Source organism: Mustela lutreola, chromosome 10 (assembly GCF_030435805.1).
Source record: "Mustela lutreola isolate mMusLut2 chromosome 10, mMusLut2.pri, whole genome shotgun sequence".
Taxonomy (NCBI): Eukaryota; Metazoa; Chordata; class Mammalia; order Carnivora; family Mustelidae; genus Mustela; species Mustela lutreola.
The window spans coordinates 87,764,074-87,787,574 of NC_081299.1; the positions used below are offsets into that span (position 1 = coordinate 87,764,074).

Here is a 23,501-nt window from a genome sequence, read left to right on the forward strand (position 1 = left end):
TATATGTAACTAATGAATCATTGGACACTACATTAAAAACTAATGATGTACTATACAGTGGCTAACCGAACATAATAAAAATAAATAAATAAAATAAAAATTTTTAAAGAAGTGTACTTACTACCCTTACTGCCCACTTTGTCAAATCTTGTACTGTGTACTATTCACTATATTATTTTTTAAGTATCGGAACATTACAGATTCCACTGAATCTTCCTGCAAATGAATGGAAGAGAAAGCTGGAGTTAGATGGGTTTTATACACCCTTTAAAATGTTGTTACATCACTTGGTGTTATCAATTTGAAGTAAATTTGTTGTATACATTTAAAAAAATAACAATGAATTAATGTGGTAATGAAGTGAAAGTCAAGAGTTAAAGAGTTAAGTAGTTTAGATTGCAAAGTGACTTCTTAAAATAGCCAGGAATCCATTTTATCACATATTTCTGGTTCATTTGTGTTTCCTACTCTATAATTTTTTCTACATGTCTTGTCTTTTTTTCTACTAGAAATAACATAGCTTTCTTTGTAATTGATTTGTAGGGTATGCACTTTGGAAACTAAGACTTTGCTGGCTTATGTGTTGCAAATACCATCTTACAGGCTACGATGTTCTAATTTTTCTTTGCATAGGAATAATAAAAAATAAATTGTTCTACCACTATTTTTCTGGGCATTGTTTCTCGCCTTCTTTTCTTTATCCTCTTCTCCTAAATTTCCCATTAGAATATATGAGATCGTTTCATTCTTTTTCTCCATACCTATGAACAATTTCTTTTTTTTCATCATTTTCCCTCTCTGTTCATTACTCCGTGTAATATTATCACACCTAATTTCTGGCTCATCAATTCTATTTTCAGCTGTGTTCATCTGATTATCTTTCTATCACTACATAAATATATGAATAATAAATTATAGAATAAATTCTTATGACTCATGTGTATTTCCAGAAGCCTCATTAAGTTCTTTTTTCAAATCATTTTTGTTATATCTTGTTCTTTCTTCTTCTTTTTATTTTAGACTTCATTTTACTTCTTTTTTCCAGGGAGGAGAAGGAGGTAAGAGAAATTTCTTTGACATCACTTTTCAAAACTCCATCTAAAGCTGATTTTTTTCACAATCAGCAACTATAATTGAGTTCTCATTATTATATAAACCCATACTTCATTCTTGTTGTTTCTCTGCCTTTTTGAAATGTACCATTTAATTTCATTTAAAGTAATATCTGACATAAAATTTACCTTAATCTCCTCAGAAATGTATCCATTTCTCTCCTCTACACTGATTTTACCCATGAGGCTCTTCATAAAACTGTCTTCAGCATTAAATCCTCCACTGGGAAAAGGCTACTTGGGGGCTATTCTGGTGGCCAGCTGAGAAAAAAAGAAAAAAATCAAGGCTCTGAGAATAAGTCAGGAGGATTTAACTCTTGATCTCAGAGTGCCCATCGAGAACTGACTGCATCTCTAACAGAGGCTGATCTAGGAGCACCCCCAGAGTCTGGCACACAAGGCTAACCCATGCTGCACGAGTTAGCCTTGTATTTTTTGCCAAGTCATTGACACCTTACACACCTATATTTCTTCATTTATAAAATGAGGATAAAATCACCTATCTTGGTGATGATATGAAGGTTAAAGGGAATGAAGACAATGTGTACTGGCATATAAGAATTCAAAATTTATAACTTTATTTCACTTTTTAGAAAAGCCCTGCCATCTTAGTTCTGGGGCACTAACTCTGCTGTTTATTTTCCTGTCTGTTTCTACCTTGTCTTGGTTTCTTTCAGGACATTTTTCTATCTTTGGACTGACAAGTCATTTTCCAGCAGGTCTTGCTTGTGAGAATCATGTATACTGAAATGAGAAAATGTCCCATAAGTTAACTATTGTATTTCTTTTTGCCAGGTCAGGTAAATCATGGGCATAGATCAACCTGATAGTAATAAATTCTTAGTGGTGCAAGTCTGTGGTTTAAAAGTCTCATAAGGGGTGCCTAGGTGGCTCAGTTGTTAAGTGTCTGCCTTTGGCTCGAGGTCATGGTCTCAGGGTCCTGGGATCAAGCCCCGCATCAGCTCTCTGCACAGTAGGGAATCTATTTCCCCCTCTCTCTCTGCCTGCTTTTCTTCCTACTTGTGATCTCTCTGTCAAATAAATAAATAAAATCTTTAAAAAAATAAAAAGAAATAAAATAAAAAGTCTCATGAGGGGGGCACTTGGGTCCCTCAGTCATTAAGCATCTGCCTTTGGCTTAGGCCCTGCTCCCAGGACCCTAGAATCAAGCCCCAATTGGGCTCCCTGCTCAATGGGAAGCTTGCTTCTTCCTTTCCTACTGCCCTTACTTGTGTTCCCTCTCTCACTATCTCCATCTCTGTCAAATAAATACATAAATAAATCTTGAAAAAAAAAAGGTCTCATGAGAGGTTTTGTCATCATTGCTGTTATTGTTTCAACTGAAACCCAAGCCCAGACAGACATCTTTCCCTGTGTTATTATTTTGCCAATAGGACATTTAAACAATTTTTATTTTATGGTATTATTCAATTTTTAAAATTTTATTTATTTGAGAGGGGGTGGGTGAGAGAGTGTGCTCATGGAGGGAGAGTGAGAGGGAGAAGCAGACTCCCTGCAAAGCAGGGTACTCAATGTGGGGCTTGATCCCAGGATCCTGAGATCCATCACCTGAGCCAAAGGCAGATGTTTAACCAACTGAGCCAGCAGGTGCCCCAACAGGACATTTTTTAGCAGTCTGCTTTTCACAGAATGTGTAGCATTTCAAGAGCCCTAACTTTATATGATTATCTCAATTCTAAATCGCCAACTCTTGTGGGCCTAAGGCTGCATCTTCTGATTCCAAGTGAACATTAAGACAGTGTTACCATTTTGAAAGAAACAGGCACATCACACTTGATGCTGACATAAAGATGCACAACACATTTTCTTTATTCATTCTTCCACTGATGTGCACTTCATTTGTTTCCATATCTTGGCTATTGTGAATAATGCTGTAATGGCCAATGGAAGTGCAGCTGTGTCTCTGAGATCCTCATTTCAATTTTTTTAGATGTCTGCCCAGAGTAGGATTACTGGATCATATGACACTTCTAGTTTTAGTTTTTTGAGGAACAGCTAAATAAGGGTTCAAATTCTCTTCATCTCACCAACACTCATTATTAGTCACCCTAACAAGTGTGAGGTGATACCTTATTGTGGTTTTGGTTTGCATTTCCCTGATGACTAGTGATTTTGAGCATCTTCTCACACCTGTTGACCAACGGTATATTTTCATTTGAGTAATATTTACTCAAGTCTTTTGTCTATTTTTAAATCCAGTTATTAGTTAGTTAGTTAATTAATTTCTGTTGAATTGGGGAATTACTTATATATTTACAGTATTAACCCCTTAGTAGATATGTTGGTTGTCAACCGACCTTCAACAAGGGTACTAATAATTTGCAATGGAGAATAGTCTTTGTTTTATTTGTATTTTAGCTGCATCTACAAATAATATTATTTATGTCTCCTTGTGATATATAGATAGGCATATATATCGTACCTATACACACATCAAAAATATATAAAATCGTATTGCACTTATTTCTTTAAATATTGCTTACTATAGTCAATAGCATGTGTTTAAGATAAACCCACAATCCTGTGTGAAGGTGTTGTTTATTTGTTTTTATTGATTTATAGTATTTCACAGCATAGTTATTTACTCTATTGTTTTTTTTTGTGAGAAAAATCATTTTATATTATACTGGGTTGTTATACATATTCTACTAAATCTGAAGGCAACTCATATATGACATACCTCAGAAGTAAAACTTGCATCTGTATAGGTTGGGTATCATTAGAACTGAGCTATAAGAGACTCAGAGAGAGAAATCTACCATTTCCTTTTCCAAACCTAGCGGGACTGAATTTACATCATGGGTCTCCAGTGTGTTTTTATTTTTTACAGATCAGATTAAAATACTTTCCCAAAAAAACAAAAAAATAAAATACTTTCAAAATGTAAAAACACGTCTGACATCTTCTGTTCTATGGAACGGTGAAACATTAAGAGGCTTTAAAATACCAGGTCTTTTTGGATATTCCAGATTGTGTCTGCACTCTTCTTAAAAAGGGCCTCCTCCTCTGAATTCAAGTTAACTTTCACAACATCTGAGACACCATTTCGCCCCAAGATACAAGGGATACTGAGAAGGATTTCTTCATTTATTCCATATAAGCCCTTAACCATAGTCGAAACTGGATGCACTCTCCTAAGATTTTTCAAAATTGATCCTGCCAGATCTGTCACAGACAGTCCAATAGCCTAAGAGGTATACCCTTTAAGTTTGATAATCTCATAGGCACTTTCAACAACTTGTTTATGTATATTTTTCCACTGCTCTTTGTCTGAATCAGTTCCTAATTTAGGATTTAGAGTCTTCAGAGCAACACCAGCAACATTCACCCCACTCCATAAAGGCACACTAGAATCACCATGTTCTCCAATAATCCAACCATGGCAGCTTGCAGGATGGACACCCAACTTCTCTCCAATTAGGTAACGGAAATGGGCAGAGTCTAGATTACAACCACTTCCAATTATACGAGTTGCAGGTAAGCTACTTAGCTTCCAGACCACATATGTCAAAATATCCACTGGATTTGAAATAATAAGCATCTTACAGTCAGGACTATGCTGGACTATGGTAGGAATGATTGATTTCATGATGTTCACATTCCGTTGCACCAGGGCAAGGCGACTTTCTCCCTCCTGTTGCCGTGCACCTGCTGTCACAATAACTAATTTGGAGTTTGCAGATACTATGTAATCTTTTCCAGAGGTAATCTTTGAAGTATTAAAGAAAAGACTGCCATGCTGAAGATCCATCATTTCTCCCTTCAATTTGTCCACTGAGACATCAATGAGGGCGAGTTCATCGGCCAAATCCTTCAATAAGATACAAATAGCACAAGCCATGCCTACAGCACCAGTGCCAACAATGGTGATCTTACTCTGGGAGGCTTCATCTTCCTCAATTAGACTCTCAATAAGCTTCTCCTTGATAGTTGACATTTTGAGAACCTACTGAGTTTGCTATTTACTCTATTGTTAATGGTCTTTTGGTTTTTTCCTTTTTGAAGTTAATATGAATAATATTAGTATAACTTTCTGGTAAATTTATCCCAGCTTTAATGGGGAAGAGATTCTTTAAGATTTATACATAGGACTAGAACTGCTGGCAATATACATTTCCTGAGCTTTATTAGATATTCCAAGATGATTTTCAAAACAGTTGCACCAATTTTCACTATCACCAATAAAGTATGAGTGTTCCTTGCCAATAAATTGCCAATAAACCTTTATTCCTGTGTATTGAAAATTTTTATTTAATCTCTTTTTTGAAGAACATATTTAAGCCATGGGCTTATTCTTCTATTTATTTTTCCACTTTCTTAATAATGTTTTGAGAATTGTTTTATGTATTACGGATATGAATTAATTTTTGTGTCCAAAAAGAAAAAATGGGTTTTAGTCAACAGATAGGATAGGTCTCACCAATCTTTTCATATAAAATATTATTTTTCTTCTTTTCCCCACTACACACACACACACACACACACACACAGAGTGTATTTTCTTGTTCCTTTGTTCATTTTTGTGAGAGAATAATTTTGCTAAATAGATCTTAAACATACTGCTGAGTCCACCGTTTAACTGAAAAGCCTTAACACCTTGGCTATTATTGTTGTTGTTGTTGTTTTTATAAACATATAATGTATTATTAGATCCAGGGGTACAGGTCTGTGAATCACCAGGTTTACACACTTCACAGCACTCACCAAAGCACATACCCTCCCCAATGTCCATAATCCCACCCCCTTCTCCCAATCCCCCTCCCCCCAGCAACCCTCAGTTTGTTTTGTGAGATTAAGAGTCACTTATGGTTTTGTCTCCCTCCTGATCCCATCTTGTTTCATTTATTTTTTCCTACCCCCCACGCCCCCCACATTGCATCTCCACTTCCTCATATCAGGGAGATCATATGATAGTTGTCTTTCTCTGATTGACTTACTTCACTAAGCATAATACCTTCTAGTTCCATCCATGTCATCGCAAATGGCAAGGTTTCATTTCTTTTGATGGCTGCATAGTATTCTATTGTGTATATATACCACATCTTCTTTATCCATTCATCTGTTGATGGACATCTAGGTTCCTTCCATAGTTTGGCTATTATGGACATTGCTGCTATAAACAGTCAAGTGCACATGCCCCTTCGGATCACTACATTTGTATATTTAGGGTAAATACCCAGTAGTAGTGCAATTGCTGAGTCATAGGGTAGCTCTATTTTCAACTTTTTGAGGAACCTCCATGCTGTTTTCCAGAGTGGTTGCACCAGCTTGCATTCCCACCAACAGTGTAGGAGGGTTTCCCTTTCTCTGATTCCTCGCCAGCATCTGTCATTTCCTGACTTGTTAATTTTAGCCATTCTGACTGGTGTGAGGTGGTATCTCATTGTGGTTTGATTTGTATTTCTCTGATGCTGAGTGATGTGGAGCATTTTTTCATGTGTCTGTTGGCCATCTGGATGTCTTCTTTGCAGAAATGTCTGTTCATGTTCTCTGCCCATTTCTTGTTTTTAAAATTCTATTTCCCCCTCCTGGGGGGTACAGAAGCAATTTGTAGTTTCAAAACCTCAAGACAAAATTTCAGAACTACACCTGCTTCGTTTCATTGCAAACCAGTCACTTCTTGACTGGGTTACTCGCTCTCTTAATTCCTTGGTAGTAAAGAACAATCAATTTATATTTTCATTTTGGGTCCTTCTGTTTCTCTTGGAGATATGGGTTTAGGAGGGACTTGGTCAGGACCCTGGGATCATGACCTGAGCTGAAGGTAGATGCCTACCTGAATGAGCCTCCCAGGAACCCCAAAGTCTTTTTTTTTTTAAGAGTATTTCCAATTCTGTCTGTAGCTGGAACCCAGGGTGGACTAGCAAGCTAAAAGTTCCATATATCACCATTCATGTATTTTAGAATTGGGCAAAAGAGAGACAGAAGGAAGAAGTCCTCCTCTATAATAGTCCAGGAGTGTGTGCAGTGCTACTGTTCCCAACATTAAAGGGAATATCAAGTTATAAAGCATTGAAAGCTGTATAATAACATTAATTTTCCATACATATGTTTACATCTTCAGCTTATGATTTCAAGGAAATCTAACATGACTCTATGGTTCTTTTTGTAGCTAATTTTAACACAATAATTAGAGTTAATGTGTAACTCACCAGATCTCAGGGTACACTTGTGTACACTGTAATTACAACTTACACTAAACTTACCAAATGAGCACATGAAAAACTTATTAGGTACTTAATTACACAAATGTCATTTAATCATTTTTTTTCTAAAACTAGGTAAATCTGTTTCTAAAAAATCAGGGAAATAAAAATATTAAATGATACACTGACAACAAGTGGAATTTCCAATTGCAATAGCTTAATAGTTTTTTTTAAAATAATATAATATAGCTTTCATAGTAATTGTTTTCTGTATCCTCTCACATTCTGGATGTCGAGAAAAGCCTTTAACTAGGTTTGTACTATTATCATTGCATTACAAATATTGGTTACCTAATTATCATGTCAATTATCGATACTGCACTTCTTTAAGGTAAGAAGCACATTTTTCTCGTAATTTAACTCCCAACCCCCCATTGCCTTGGTAAGTGCTTGCAGAAATTAAGTACTGAATAGGAGTATTGTACGAATGCGGAATTAGCAAAGGAAAAGGCAGTTAATCATGTCTTGAAAGTCTAGAAGCTCTTCCAGGCAGAGAAAAGGACCAAGGACACTTGAGGTAGAGAAAGTTGTTTGCAAAGACAATTAGATTTTATTCATTTAGTCAATAAATATTTATTGAACCCATTATACATGCCAGACTTTGGTGTATAATCTAAGGCAATAACATATATGGCCCCAGCTTCCATGAAGCTTATGGTTTATGAAAAAATGTGTTCAGCTAATAAATCACTCAAAAATGTGTCCCTATAATCTGAAATAAGTGTATAAAGCAATATAAGTATATGTAATAAATTAAATTAATGCCTTCTTTTGAGTTAATTGAGCATGTCTTATAATCCTAATTTGTCTCTATTGTGGAATTATTTATAACTTGAAAAAATTAGTCGTCATTCCTAGGGTTGAAGCCCTCACATATAGTGTTACATTATATGTTATGTAACATTAATGCTGTCTATTTATGCATATTATATCACTTAACGTGTAGAGTAAGATGCTCACAGCTAAAAATATCAATTCTTCCCTCCAAACCCATGTGCTATTTAGGTCATACATTTTACTTTTAGCATATGTTTTAAGCACACCATATATCACCATTTTTGCTTTATATAAAGTTATCTACTACAGCTCTTTAAAGTTTGGGAAAAAACTGCAATCTATGCTTTTATGCATTTATTCCATATCAGAGTTCATCCTTCTTTTTAGTTTATCCACCTTTCTTTCTTTTTTTTTTTTTTTATTTATTTGACAGAGAGAGATTACAAGTAGGCAGAAAGGCAGGCAGAGAGAGAGAGGAGGAAGCAGGCTCCCTGCTGAGCAGAGACCCCCCCCCCGATGTGGGACTCGATCCCAGGACCCTGAGATCATGACCTGAGCCGAAGGCAGCGGCTTAACCCACCGAGCCACCCAGGTGCCCGTTTATCCACCTTTCTGTCCAGTGTCCTATCCTTCTGCTTGAAGAATTTTCCTTAATCTCTCTTGCAGAGCAAGTCTATTAGAAATAAGTTGTGAGTGTGTGTGTGTTTGTGTGTGTGTGTGTGTGTGTGTGTGTAAAGTGGATATTTTTTCCTTCACTTTGACAGATATTTGGGGGTGTACAGAATTCTATGTAGGCAGTTTTTATTTTATTTATTTTGCAACACCAAATACTACAATTCAGTCTGTCTGGCTTGCATGACTCCGGATAAGTGTGCTGTAGTTCTTTGGTCCTCTTTATGTAATATGTCTTTTTTCTCTGGTTGCCTTTAAGTTTTCCTCATTTTCCCTTTCAGCAGTTTGAATATAATAGGCAGTGTGAGGCATGTCTGTGTGAGTGTGTCTGCCACTAATTTTGGAAAAACTTTTGCCCTTATTTCTTTAATTATTTCTCTTCTCCATTTTCTTTTTCTTTTTTTTCTTTTTCTTCTCTTTCTGGGATTCCAAGAATACATTTACTAAACCAGTTAATATTGTCCAACATCCCTTGGATTATACTTTTTGTTTGTTTGTTTTTTACCTACCTATCTTCAAGGTCATTAAATTTCTCTCTCTCTCTCTCTCTCTCTCTTTCTCTCTTTTGTGTGTGTGTGTGTGTGTGTGTGTGTGTGTGTGTGTGAGGGGTATGTCAAGCATAGGAAGTACTTTTAATTGGCTGAATTGGGCATAAACATGTTGAATGCATTCCTTATCTTTGTTACTCTTTTTTGTTTGTTTCTAGCTTTTTCATTTGTTTCTTTCTTACAGATTCCACTTCTCTGCTAAAATTATCCATTTCATCTTGCATGCTGTCTACCTTTTTCATTAAAATTTATATATTACCATTGAAGCTTGAATAAATTGGAGTTGGAGCACCAATACACCATGCAGTCAAAAATCCACATATATCTTGAGTCCCCCCAGGAGTCTATTGTGATTTTTTTATTTGTAAATTCTTTATTTTGGCTAATATCGACTGCAGTCTCTACTACCATGGATTAATTATGGCCGAGAGGAGTTATTCACTAGCTATTATGTTGTTATTAAATACTAAAAATTAGGAAAAGACTAGAGGGTATTTGAATGGGATAAAGAGAGGAGAGCAGAACCTCAAGGGAAAACGTGAAGCCCAACCCAGTCTTGTTATCAAAAATGAGTAACCGCATCAGATCTAACTTAAATGCCAGATTCTCCAAAAAGGTTTTCAGAAAAAGGTCACATAACAATTGTTCATGGGACAATGATTCTGGAAAATGTCTTGACATGAGAGACCCAACTTAAGAATAATTATACATAGCACCACGACACAGCTGGGCTCATGGCAGCCTGGCACCAATTAAAATACTATTATGGACACAGAAATGAGTAGGGGCTAACTCTCACTCACAGACATATGTGATGTTTTATAGTGTAGAGATGTAGATGGTTCTTTCTTATGTATGTAGATGTCATCTGGAGGAGTTTTCTTCCTGCTGCCACATTCAATAATTTCTTAATTTTAGGAATAGTACTTATTTTCGCTGTGAACGCCTGGAGGTGCCGACAGGGTAGTAGAAACTTTCTATTCTAGAGCCAAAATGATATGGAGCAGAATCAAGTCCATAAGGCTCAGCTGATTACCAATAAGAAATCTTTTCCCCTGATCCCTTAAAACCTTTTCAAACCCAGACGTGTATCTAATTATAGCCTTCCAGGACATTTTAACTAGCTGTTTTTGTTGGTCATCTGGTTTCAAGAAAGGATGAATGATAATCAGTTCCAGCAGATCCAGTGTCCCCTCCATGTGCATGTCAATGACGGTTCTCTCCTTGAGGTCCTCACAGAAGAGATGGCGTTTCTCCGCTATGTAGTGGAGAATGCTTCCTGTCTTCATCCTATCCATTCCACCCATTGGCACGTGTTAGAATAGCAGGTGGCTGTCATTCTGCAACTCCTACAACTGCCATTCTGTTTCTAAGAATACTTCCCCCAACTGGACTCCTGAAAATAAAGAGAGAAGGAATGAAAGGTGACTTTTTGAAGAGTCTGATACATATTGAGAATGGTGAAGATTTCAGAGGGGGTATTACACAGGTTTATGATAGTCCTTTTAGGAAATCAGGCTGGAAATGATTTAGGTGAGACCATGAAAGACAATGTAGGTCACACCATGAAGATTGTATTGATTTCATCTTTATGTACTAATTAGATCACAGTAGGCTTTAAGCTGATCTGTGACATGATCATATTAGATTTGGGGAGATACAACTTAAATCACTAAGTCATGATCTATGTAGATGGGATATTATTACATTCTGAACAGTAAATGGAACATTTTAAGGTGTTCATATGAACTTATATTAAAATGGTTAAATGAGGTAATAATTATCTTTACAAACAAATGAATAAGCTATTAAGACAAAGAAAACTTAGTTTTCTTACCACCATCCACTTAGCAAAGTAATCTGTCAATAAAATATATTACTCATGAAACAGGAATTATAGTCAACATAAAAGATAATTTGAAGATGATGAAAATTAACCAGTTTATACATCAAAAATTGGAAATATCTAACAGTTTAACTTTTCATGGTTTAAATAAGGGATAAGTGAAAATTTATTGTATTTTATATCATTGCAAATTTATAAATCCTCGTTTAAAAGGTAAGCATTTATTATATGTCACTTTCCTAGTTTTTAAATGTTTTTTTCTTAATAGATTCAATCACCCAGCCACTTACATATTTAAGTTCCCAATGAGCACATATTGGGCACTGAAAATGTGCTTGGTACTGTGGATGCAGGATTCCAAAAAATTAGATGACATACATTGTGTTCTCAAAGACTGTCCAAAAAAGAAACAAACATGCAGTGCTATGGAGTTATAAACTGAAGAGTATAAAGTAAAGATGAAGTATCAGTGAGACTATGTGAAACAAGTTGGGGGCTTTATAATAAAGTAAATGAGGCAAGACATTTTGATATGAGTCATTATGCATTTAGTTCAAATCATTTCAGGAAAGCATATACAATAATTACTCTGTACCAGGTCCTATGTTCTGTGTTTGGGTTACAGATATTGATAAGACTGATTTCAAGAAACAAATAATCTAATAAGAAAGACTAACATGTAACAACCAGCTATAGTATCAAATTCTTCTAACAGTATAAATTAATCTAAAATGAGAGTTGGAATGAAGATTCACTGAGGAAACAATCATGAATGAGAACTAAAGTTTCATTTGCAAATATTTTCTCCTATACCATGGGTTTTCTCTTTGTTTTGTTAACGGTTTATTTTGCTGTGCAGAAGCTTTTTATCTCAATGAAGTCCCAAAAGTTCAACTTTACTTTTGTTTCCCTTGTCTTTGGAGACGTGTTTTGGAAGAAGTTGCTGTGGCCGATGTCGAAAAGGTTACTGTTCATGTTCTCCCCTAGGATTTTGATGGATTCCTGTCTCACATTGAAGTTTTTCATCTATTTAGAGTTTATCTTTGTGTATGGTATAAGAAAATGGTCTAGTTTCATTCTTCTGTATATAGCTGTCCAATTTCACTAGCACTATTTATTGAAGAGACTGTCTTTTTTCCATTGAATATTTTTTCCTGCTTTGTCGAAGATTAGTTGACCATAGAGTTGAGGGTCCATATCTGAGCTCTCTGTTCGGTTCCACTGATCTATGTGTCTGTTTTTGTGCCCGTACCATATTGTCTTTGAAATATAGCTTGAAATAAGGCAACAGCTTTGTTTTCCTTCTTCAACATTTCCTTGGTGATTCAGGGTCTTTTCTGGTTCCATACAAATGTTAGAATTGTTTGTTCCAGCACTTTGAAAAAATGCCATTGGTATTTTGCAAATGACACTACAGGTAAAGGGCTTGTATATATAAAGAACTCAAACTCAACACTCAAAAATCAAATAATCAAGTCAAAAAATGGGCAGAAGACATGAACAGACAGACACTTCTCCAATGAAGACATACAAATGGTTAACGGACACATGAAAAAATGTTTATCTTTAGCCACCAGGGAAAATAAAATCAAAACCATATTAAGATACCACTTTACACCAGTTAGAATGGCAAAAGTTTACAAGACAAGAAACAACAAATGTTGGAGAGGATGTGGAGAAAGGGGAACCCTCTTACACTATTGGTGGGAATGCCAAGTTGGTGCAGCCACTTTGAAAAACGGTGTGGAGTTTCCTCAAGAAGTTAAAAATAGAGCTACTGTATGACCCAGCAATTGTGCCACTGGGTATTTACCCCAAAGATACAGATGTAGTGAAAAGAAGGGGCACATGTATCCCAATGTTCATAGCATTAATATCCACAATAGCCAAACTGTGGAAGGAACCAAGATGCCCTTCAACAAAAGAATGGATAAAGAAGATGTGGTCCATATATACAATGGAATAATACTCAGCCATCAGAAAGGATGAATACCCAACATTTGCATCACATGGAAGGAACTGGAGGAGATTATGCTAAGTGAAATAAGTTGAACAAAGAAAGGCAATTATCATATGGTTTCACTTATTTGTGGAGCATAAGGAATAGCATGGAGGACATTAGGAGAAGGAAGGGTAAAATGAAGGGGGATAATCAGAGGGGGAGATGAACCATGAGAGACTATGGACTCCAGGAATCAAACTGAGCATTTTAGAGGGGAAGAGGATAGGGGGACAGGGTAGCCGGGTGGTGGGTATTAAGGAGGGCACGTATTACATGGAGCAATGGGTGTTATACACAAACAATGAATCATGGAACATTACACAAAAACTAATGATGTATGGTATGATAACTAACATGACATAAAACATTATATATATATATATATATATATATATGTGTATGTGTATATATATATATGTGTGTGTGTGTGTGTGTGTGTGTATATAATGAGAACTGAAGAGTAAATAACCTCAGGAGGAGTAAAATGTTAGATTAGTACTTCCTGGCAGAGGACATAGCATGTCAAAGGGCAAATCAATTAGCCTTTACTTTGTACTCTCAAGGAGACTCTCTGATGTGTAATTTACATGCATTGCATTCCAGTTCATTCTAAGGAATAGGCATTACCACTTCCCTTTAGAGGTGTGAAATCTCTGATCCAAAGAGGTAGGTAGCTTTTCTCAGATATGTCAGGCTACTAGGCTGCCTGAGGCTATCTTGTTTAAACACCCATGCTCTCAAACACATGGTAATGAGTGAAATGATATGTGTATCAGAAGACTATAAGTAGCTTAGTATGGATAAACCATAGCAAGATTATACATATTTCTCTTACCTTCATATCTTACCATTACCATTTGGATTTTGTTTTTGTTTTGTTTTTTGGTTTTGTCTATTCCTTCTTTCAGGCTTGTCATTGGAACCCAATCTCCACCAGCCTGCCACATACGGACAGATAGTAAACCTTACCTAATCTGCCTTACTTTGGGATATGAGCAGCTAGATGGAACACCAGGGAGGACTGCTTTATGGATCCCAAGTACCACAGGCATTGCTTCTGGTCCCATCTGAACGTTGCCTCCTCTGGCTCTACTGAAGTTTGCTCATCAGATTTGGAAATGCCTCTTGCTACAGACTCGTGTTTTGAGCCCCAGCAGTTACTCTTGCTATTTTTAGATCCTTCCCCTTACTAGCCTGCTACCCTGCTGCCCAGCCTTTTCCACAGCAAACTGTGACACTGAACTCAACCAGCTGTTTTCCCAACTCAAGTGGAAGTAGTTTCTTTCTCCAATTATGGCACCTCGGTAGGGACACAGAATATTTTCCATTTCTTTCTTAAGCCATGAATTAATGTTAATAAATCTGAGTTGTCACTTTGGTTGTTAGGCCCCATCTCATTCTGCTTTATACAGATATTTACAAACAGCAATTTGGTCAGTAATTTTAACATCCCCAGTTAGCAAAATAGAGTCAACTCAAAGAGTATTTTTAACTTAGGATTTGTCCTTTTAGATTTTGAAGCCTAAAATTATCTTTTCCTCTTTTTAAAACCTGTCCCATCTGTCCTTCAGAGGACTTCAGTGTTTGCAGAACAAGAAATACCCTAGTCACTTAAAAGTAAAAGAAAAAGAAATTCTACTTTTCCTACTATCAGTATTGTTTTGCCCTACTAATCAGAGACTCCTGTGTTGCAAAACCCCTAACTACTTAATAAACTTCTCTCAAATTTTGTCAAAAATCCCCTGCTCTCTTCCTCTATTTGAACTGTACTCTTGGAATTCAATTCTGTTTTCCACATTGCATTCTTTTTTCCTTAATGAGGACCTTGTCTATTGTTTTGTCACTAACAGTTTTATCATTAAGTACAATATTCTTTGTGTGTGTGTGTGTGTGTGTGTGCGCGCGTGCACGTGTAGGTTTTCCACAAGCTAATCACCACTATCAAAAATATCAAAAAGCATCAAAATATTCAGAACCTTCAAATTTGTCATACATTATGATTTTAAATTTATTCAGAAAACATGAAAAACAACTTTTGGGGCAAAAAACAACTTCTGGGGTGCTTGGGTGGCTCAGTGGGTTAAAGCCTCTGCCTTTGGCTCAGGTCATGATCCCAGGGTCCTGGGATGGAGCCCTGCATCGGTGGGGAGCCTGCTTCTTCCTCTCTCTCTCTCTCTGCCTGCCTCTCTGCCTACTTGTTATCTTTGTTTGTCAAATTAAAAAAATATATATTTAAAGAAAACCAACAACTTGATGTGACTTTGATGTGACTTATACTACACATGGCCCTACTACTAGAGAACAAACATATATTACAAAAGCCCAATCAAGTTCAGCATATATATGTTACAATTCTGTAAGCACTTAACTTTAGGTATTCCCCCCATAACTTTAGCTGTTCTTGGACATCATTTTCATATAAAAAAAAACACATAAGATCTATAAAATTGCAGGGAAAGTGAGATTTGGTGTAAATTTTCAAAGATCTGAATGAAGTAAAACAGAGCTGGCTGGTAAATTCCAATTTTGCATTTGTTGTGATTGAATGATCACCATATAGATAAAAGCCTACATTCAGTCACAACAGATTAAAGTTATCAGAAAACAACTTAGTTCCCTGAAGTTCTTTTTTCTCTACTCATTTTGAAGGATTTTTATATCCTATAATTTCCTGTTATATAATAAATCTTAATCTCCTTTTATATATAGCTTCTCAACAAATATAGCCAATTTCAATTGTAAATCTGAAAAATTCCTTTCTGTTAGAAAAAGTAGAAGGCATTCCGTGAGGACATATTAACAATTCAGAAGTCTCAGAAACTGGGGTCTCATCATAAAAATTCTAATAAAAAATCTGAGGGGTGCCTGGGTCACTCAGTCAGGGGAGTGTTTGCCTTCAGCTCAGGTCATGATCTCAAGGTCCTGGGCTCCAGCAGGGTCAGGATCCCTACTCAGCAGGGAGTCTACCACTTCTTCCTCCCTTCAGTTTTACCAAGACTAATACCATTCTGCTGTGGGCAATTATGACTCAATCTAGATATATTTGCTGCATAACAATCTGTCAAAAACTTAACAGCTTAAAATAACACACATTTATTATGTCCCAATTTCAGGGCTTCGAGAGCCTAGGCACAGCTTAACTAGGTTCTCTGCTCAGGGTCTCACATACAGCAATCAAAGGGGCAACTAGACTTCATTTTCATCTGGAGAGCTGACAGGGGGAAGAATCCACTTCCTAATTCATTCAACTGTTAGAATTTATTTCCTTGTGGCTGTGTGACTGAAGACCTATGCTTCTTATTGGCTGTCAGTGGACGTCCACCCTCAGATTCTAGAGGTTGCTCCAGTTCCCTACTATGAGGCCCTCTTCACAAGCAGGTCACACTGTGGTTGGTTGCTTCCTCAAGCACAGAAGGAGAATTTCCTGTATACTAATCTGCTAAAATGGAATTTCATAGAACATAATGTAATCTTGGGAAAGACATCTCACCACCTTTGTCATATAACATAACCTAATCAAAGAGTGTGATATTCCATCACTTTTTTCCATATTCTACTTTCTACAAGCAAAACAGAAGTCCTATCCCATTCAAGGGGATGAAATTACATGGGATTTAACACCAGGAGGTGGAACTCACAAAGCTACCTTAGAATTACCCCTACCACACGTTTCTAATGTTCCATCAGTTTTTCCCAGAGAGGTCAAAGCCACACCCTGTTTTAAGGATGAATTTTTAATATTTACTTATAATTCTATTAATAGAAAAATCATGTTCCAACTCACATAAACCTTGAAATTTCTTAGTAAAATTTTACCCCATTTGATTGCAAACAATAAAACCAAAGAATAAAGTCCTTTATCTCTAAGGAAATGTATTTAGCAAAGTTATTTTAGAAGAGCTTTCACTTTAAAATTTTTTTAAAGATTTATTTATTTATTTATTTGACAGAGAGAGATCACAAGTAGGTAGAGAAGCAGAAAGAGAGAGAGAGAGAGAGAAGCAGGCTCCCTGCTGAGCAGAGAGCCCGATGCGGGACTCGATCCCAGGACCCTGAGATCATGACCTGAGCCAAAGGCAGCGGCTTAACCCAGTGAGCCACCCAGGCACCCCCACTTTCAAATTTTAACTTAGGACCAGTTCCCTCTTGTCTCATTTTTCATGGGAGCACAAAAAAGACAAAACTTTTGCAATGGGATGTTCTTTTACATTAGAAAAGTTTGTCATTTGTCTATTTCCCTTGGTTTGGAGGCCCTAGAGATCAAACTCTTTCCAGTGATTTCTTCTATCTTGGAAGGTCGAGCTAGCCACTAGAGACACCATTTTGTCTCCTTAATTTCTTTCTTATCCTCTTAGTCTCTCTGATCATACTTAAGTTCTCAACTGAGGTTTGGAAGCAAGACTCAGATCAGGCACCAGAGATTTTAATTTAAAGTTTGTACATTCTTTGTTAATGTATTTAACTAACATCATTTTCTAATGCCCAGCTTTAGCAATTGGTTGTAGTAATCAAGAATGGAGTCTGTAACATCTGTAACCCCCATAAGATTCACAGTTAGTCTGTTAATGACTGATCAAAATGAGCTCCCCATCTCTCAGTCATAATCCTTCTTCCTACCCTTGTAAGGTTCTCATGGGCCTGGCAAACATTTCGCTTGAACTATGTTTGCTGTTTTCTTGCATTTCTTGCCTGAATGGTCTGGACAAAGACACCTCAGAGATGGATGGCTACTGTGGGTGTTCCATGGTCCACTCTAATTATCCCAATATTTTCACCATAATCTTGGTGAAATGTTATCTAAGAATTTTCACCTCAGGCAACCATCTTTAGAAAATCTTACAGGGGACGCCTGGGTGGCTCAGTTGGTTAAGCAGCTGCCTTCAGCTCAGGTCATGATCCCAGCATCCTGGGATCGAGTCCCACATCGGGCTCCTTGCTCGGCAGGGAGCCTGCTTCTCCCTCTGCCTCTGCCTGCCATTCTGTCCGCCTGTGCTCGCTCTCTCCCCCTCTCTCTCTAATAAATAAATAAAATCTTTAAAAAAAAAAAAAAAAAGAAAATCTCTTACAGAAGGGCTCCTTCATCCTGGTACCCCAATTTATAGCTTTATCATCAGATGTTGGACAAGCTACTTTTCCTTTATTGAATCATGTTTGTACTTTGGTCAAAAATTACTTGGACATATCTGTGTCTATTTCTGGCTCTCTGTTTTCTTCTGCTGGTTTATCTCTCTAGTCTTCTAACAATATCATAGATTACTTCAGCTATACAGTAAGTCTTACAACCAGGTAGATCAATTCTCCCACTTCCTTCCTGTTTCTCGAAATTGTTTTAACTACTCCAGTTGCTTGATCTTCAGCATAAATTTTTTAATAATTTTGTGCATACCTGAAAAATGTCTTGTTTAAATTATGACATGATTTGAATTAAACCTATGTATCAATTTGGGGAGATTTGGCAACTTTGCTATGTTGATGCTTCAATCCATGAACACAGTAAATCTCTCAATTTTTTATGTTTTCTTTGTTATCTTCCAGTGTTGTGTAGTTTTCAGCTTACAAATCCTGTATATATTTTGAAGATTTATACACCTAAGGATTTCATTTTTCAGAAGTGTTATGGGATGTTGTATTTTTAATCCAGTATCCATGTATTCATTGCTAGTATATAGGAATACAATTGATTTCTGTATGTTAACTTTATGTCTTTCAACTTTACTGAATTAACTTATTAGTTCTAGGATTTTTATTTTTATAGATTCTTTTGGAGTTTCTAGGAGGACAACCATCTTCCTTTTTAATCTGTGTCTCCTTGTACCTGTGTTTTCTCCTTTCCTAATTGTATACCAGTCGTATTGAATATTTTATTTATTTATTTCACACAGAGAGAGACAGTGAGAGAGGGAATACAAGCAGGAGAAGTGGGAGAGAGAGAAACAGACTTTCCGCTGACCAGAGAGCCCAATGCAGGGATCCATCCCAGGACGCTGGGATCATGACCTGAGCCAAAGGAAGACACTTAACGACTAAGCCACCCATGTGCCCACACCAGTCTTACTGAATTGAGATCCACCTCAATCGAAATGAACTCATCTACCTGGTTATATCTACAAAGACCCTATTTTCAACTGAAGGCATATTCTGAGGTTCTAAGTGAACATGGATTTTATAAAACAGGAATAGATATATCCCCTCATCAAAAACAAAAACAAAAACAAAAAAAAAACCTTGTTGTTTCCACCCAAAAGCATATGAAGGGAAGTTTAGCAAGGCAAAAAAAACTTTGCAATAATAACTGCTCCAGTCCAATCAAAACCTTTTGGCCCTACATCCACTGACACAATGAAAGCCTGAGTAAGGAACAAACAAGGTAAATTTCCATCTTTATGATGTTGTTAACAGGCTTCCCCATTATCCCTACTGGAATAGTGTCAGAGAAGACAAACTAGGGTACTGGAACTTTCAATCTCCACTGGCTGGTAATGAGGCCCTCCCTGCACCCCCACCTCACCTGTGTTGTCAAGGGAAGCCCTTGGGAGCCTGAATTTCCACTTCCCACTGGCAGTAAAGAGGCTCCCATCTCTCCCCACTGCAGGGGGATGGGGTGTCAGAGGCCTAATGGTGAGTGAAGACTTTTCATCATTGCACAGCAAGACACGGCTTCGCAGTATCAGTGGCGACTGAGGGGGAAGGGATCCTGACTTCCTACCCCCATCCCTGTAACAAGGTGCCCCCTCAGATGATCTGGTTTCTTCTTTTGATCTTTCAGAATCTCCTTATATTTGTTTTACCTAAAATGTATAGGGTTTTTCAGTTGTGCTTAGTGGGAGCATTAGGAAAAAGTAACTCTATTCCATCTTCCCAGTAGCACACAAATCACTCCAAACTGTAAACTCCAGAGGAGAGTAAGAAAATTTTGTTGTTTTAAACTCTTTCTTTAATTTCTTCTTTTCCTCAAGAAATTTTTAGGGAAGACAGTTAAAAAAAATAAGTAAAATAAAATAAAAATATAGTTGAGCCCCTTATGGATGTTCAGCACAGGTGGTCTTGCAGATCATGATTCTAGCCCAGGTGCATAATATTCCATGGCAGTCAATGGTCAATGGAGTTGTTGCTTTTGTTGTTGTTGTTGTTTAAGATTTTATTAATTTATTTGCCACAAAGAGAGAGCACAAGCACGGGGAGGGACAGAGGGAGTGGGAGAACCAGTCTCCCTGCTGAGCAGGGAGTCTGATGTGGGTTTGGTCCCAGGATCCTAGGATCATGACTTGAGCTGAAGGCAGATGCTTAGGGCAACTGAGCCACTCAGGTGTCCCCCAATCAATGGAGCTTGATTTCTCAGATGTTGGAAGGTCAGCTAAAATACCATGCTGTTGTCTGTGCACTTTTCTTCTTAGAAGTCCAGCCCTCCAGCATGATGATGATAGGGGAGAGAGAGTACTCCTAGTAGTTACATTGAGATTGTTCCAAATTCTTACACAGAAGCCCCCAAGAAGATCTCTCTTTTTTTTTTTTTCTAGTCCAGAGTTTTAGACTGCTGAAGTTTCTTTATAAAGCAGTGATTTTTATTTTTTATTTATACTGATTTTATCTGAGTCTGAAAGAGTAACAGCCATTCAGTAGTCTCACAAAGCCCTCTGAAGGATGGGCACTCAGGTCACTCCTTATGGGTGAAAGTCATATTTTCTCCTACATTATATTGTTCTTTGTCTCTGGCAGAAACTCTCCAAAGTCTTCTTCAGATACTTAATGTAGAGGCGAATAAAGTAGGGATGATCCGATCTTAAATCACTGATCACTTCATTCGTAAAATATTTTTTGTGATGCTTAATTTTATATGTCAGTTTGACTAGATTACAGGTGCCCAGATATCTGATGAAGCATTATTTCTGGGTGAATCTGTAAGGATATTTCTGGAAGACATTTGAATAGGCAGTATTTGAATAGGCAGTAGACTGAGGAAAGCAGATTGACTTCCCCAATGTGGACTGACCTCATTCAGTCTGCTGAGGGTCTAAACAGAATAAGAAACCAGGGAGGGGAGAATTCTTTCTCTTTGCCTGACTGTATGAGCTTAAACACTGATCTCTTGGCATTGGAATAGGAGTTAATACCATCTAAACTCTTGCTTCTCAAACCTTTGGACTTGGACTAGAACTTATGCCAATGGTTCTTCTGGTTCTATTCCTCTAGAGAACCCTGAGGAATGCAGTTTTTTATTATAATGCTATTATCATGTGGGGTTAAGCAGGAGAGGATAGCTTTGATGGGGACTCTTGCAAAAGGAATGGCCCACTCTCTAAATTCATTGAAGTCTCAACTCCCCAATGTGTATTTGGAGATGGAACATTGGAGAGGCAACCAAGGAGTGCTGAGGTCAAGAAAAATGAGGCCCTTATGGGAGGGCTGCTGGCCTAATAAGAAGAGACCACCAGAGGGCGCCCGGGAGGCTGTCTTCCACTCACCTCATGATTCTCGGATCCTGGAACAGAGCCCTGTTAGGTTCCCTGGTCAGTGGGAAGCCCACTTCTTCCCTTCTCTCGACCCCTCCCCACTGCTCGTGATTCTCTCACTCTTCCTCTCTCCCACTCTCCGTCTTGTGAGCGCGCTCTCTCTCAAATAATTAAAATATTTTTAGAAAAAGAGACACCAGGGAGCTTCAGCATGTAAAGGTCCAGTGAGGCAGCAGCAGCAAGACAGAGAGGGCCCTCACAGGAAACCAAACATGCTGGCATCCTGATCTTAGACTTCCTACTTCCAGAGCTGTGAAAAAATAAATTTCCGTTGTTTAAGTCACACAATCTGTGCTATTTTGCTGACTAATTATTAGAGCTGACTGATGCAGAGACTTTTACTCTGATAAGTTCTTTCTAGGTTCTTGGATGCCTTCTTTCTGGTTGAAAGAGTATAAATCATCCCATAGTATAGCCCATTTTAGCTCCTTGCTTTATGTCTTACCTCTCATGCCATCTGATTCCCTTTCCTTGATACCTGGTTAATCTTTCCAATTTCTCCTGAATTAATTAATATAACTGTGTTAGACCTTTGCTTCTTGTCTGGACAATGAATCCCCTCTCTGGTCAATATTTCCTAATCTCCATCCTCCTCGCCTCTTCTTGTTCAGAGTGTTGGTAGTAGGCTTAGGACTCAAATGAGTAGGAGGGCCAGCCCACAGGAAGCGAATGAGGTAGAAACAAAGTAACTTAGCCTGCTAGCAAAGGAGAGAATGCGTGCCCCTGATGAAAAGATGCAGTTGGCACTGATTCACATTCCATCAGATCCTCTTATTTTCAAGAGCGTACAGAAATTCAAGTTTTTAAAGGTTAGCAACTAATTTTTTTAAAACGCTACAAAGGATGGATGTGGGCCAACGTTATTCAGGCCAAACAACAACATAGGTCTAAGGGCCAGGTTTGGGGCTTTGGCACCCAGTTGAGGACTTCTAATCGCTTTAATGATTTCTCCCAGGGGTGCTAGGGCTTAGTATGTAAATAGTTCTCCTAGTGGCTCCTCGTAATATTTAGCTGGCTCTGGTGATCAGGCCAATTTAAGGCCTGCTTGTGGTGGAATCCTGGTGTATGTCTTTTTTTTAGCTCCGTCTGGCAAACAGTTCCCTCTGACTCGAAGAATCGCTGCCCAGCTGACTGCTGGCAGTAGAGCAGGGTTCCTCCGAAGGACAGGACCCAGGATAACTACCCAAATGGCTCTGTCCTGGGGATGAGTCTGTCCATATCGAATAGTTTATGACACCGCCACCACCCCTGCTGAGAAGGCGAGGGCATCTGTCGCGCAGAGCCTGCAGACATCAATACGATTGTTATCTTAGGAACCAGGATTTTATTTTCTTCAATACTTTATTTACTTCATTGAACACTATTGACTTTTCTTCTGCCTGAGTTAGGCTCTGAGACTTAATCATCAGCAGGTGCTTTAAATCGTTCTCTTGATGATTGCTTGTTTCTATTTCTGGTATCGTTTTATCTCTGAAGTAGATTTTCAATTGAAGATTTTCAATTTTGGTGGTCAGACCCGTGTTACTCTTCACTGCAGAAGTTTCGGCAAGTCCCTGAGGCATGTCTTACTATTTTAGTGCACGTTTCTAGTGTGTCAGTCAGGTTGGGCAGCCGCCTGTGGGAGGTGCTGTCTGGAAGAAAGTTGCAGAACCACATGGAAGAACTTGATGGTACGGGAGAGGGAGGAAGAAAAAGAGATCAGTTTAACCCCTCTCCAAAGGAAAAATAATCATGCTCAGGTTTTTTGGTCTTTCAAGATTTTCTTTTTTGCCCAGATTCATGATACAATCATTCTAGTTCCTTTAGT

The 23,501-nt window shown here is 37.7% G+C and overlaps 1 protein-coding gene and 1 pseudogene across 1 annotated transcript; both read right to left on the minus strand.

Moving 5' to 3' along the window:
* Positions 1-3,736: 3,736 nt before the first annotated feature.
* Positions 3,737-5,086, minus strand: LOC131809465 (L-lactate dehydrogenase C chain-like). Its single transcript, XM_059136575.1, is given in 1 exon segment — positions 3,737-5,086. A coding segment is annotated over 1 exon segment (999 nt). The 5' UTR covers positions 5,071-5,086; the 3' UTR covers positions 3,737-4,071.
* A 5,038-nt stretch (positions 5,087-10,124) lies between these two features.
* Positions 10,125-23,256, minus strand: LOC131810543 (glutathione S-transferase A4-like; annotated as a pseudogene).
* Between the last annotated feature and the right edge of the window lie 245 nt (positions 23,257-23,501).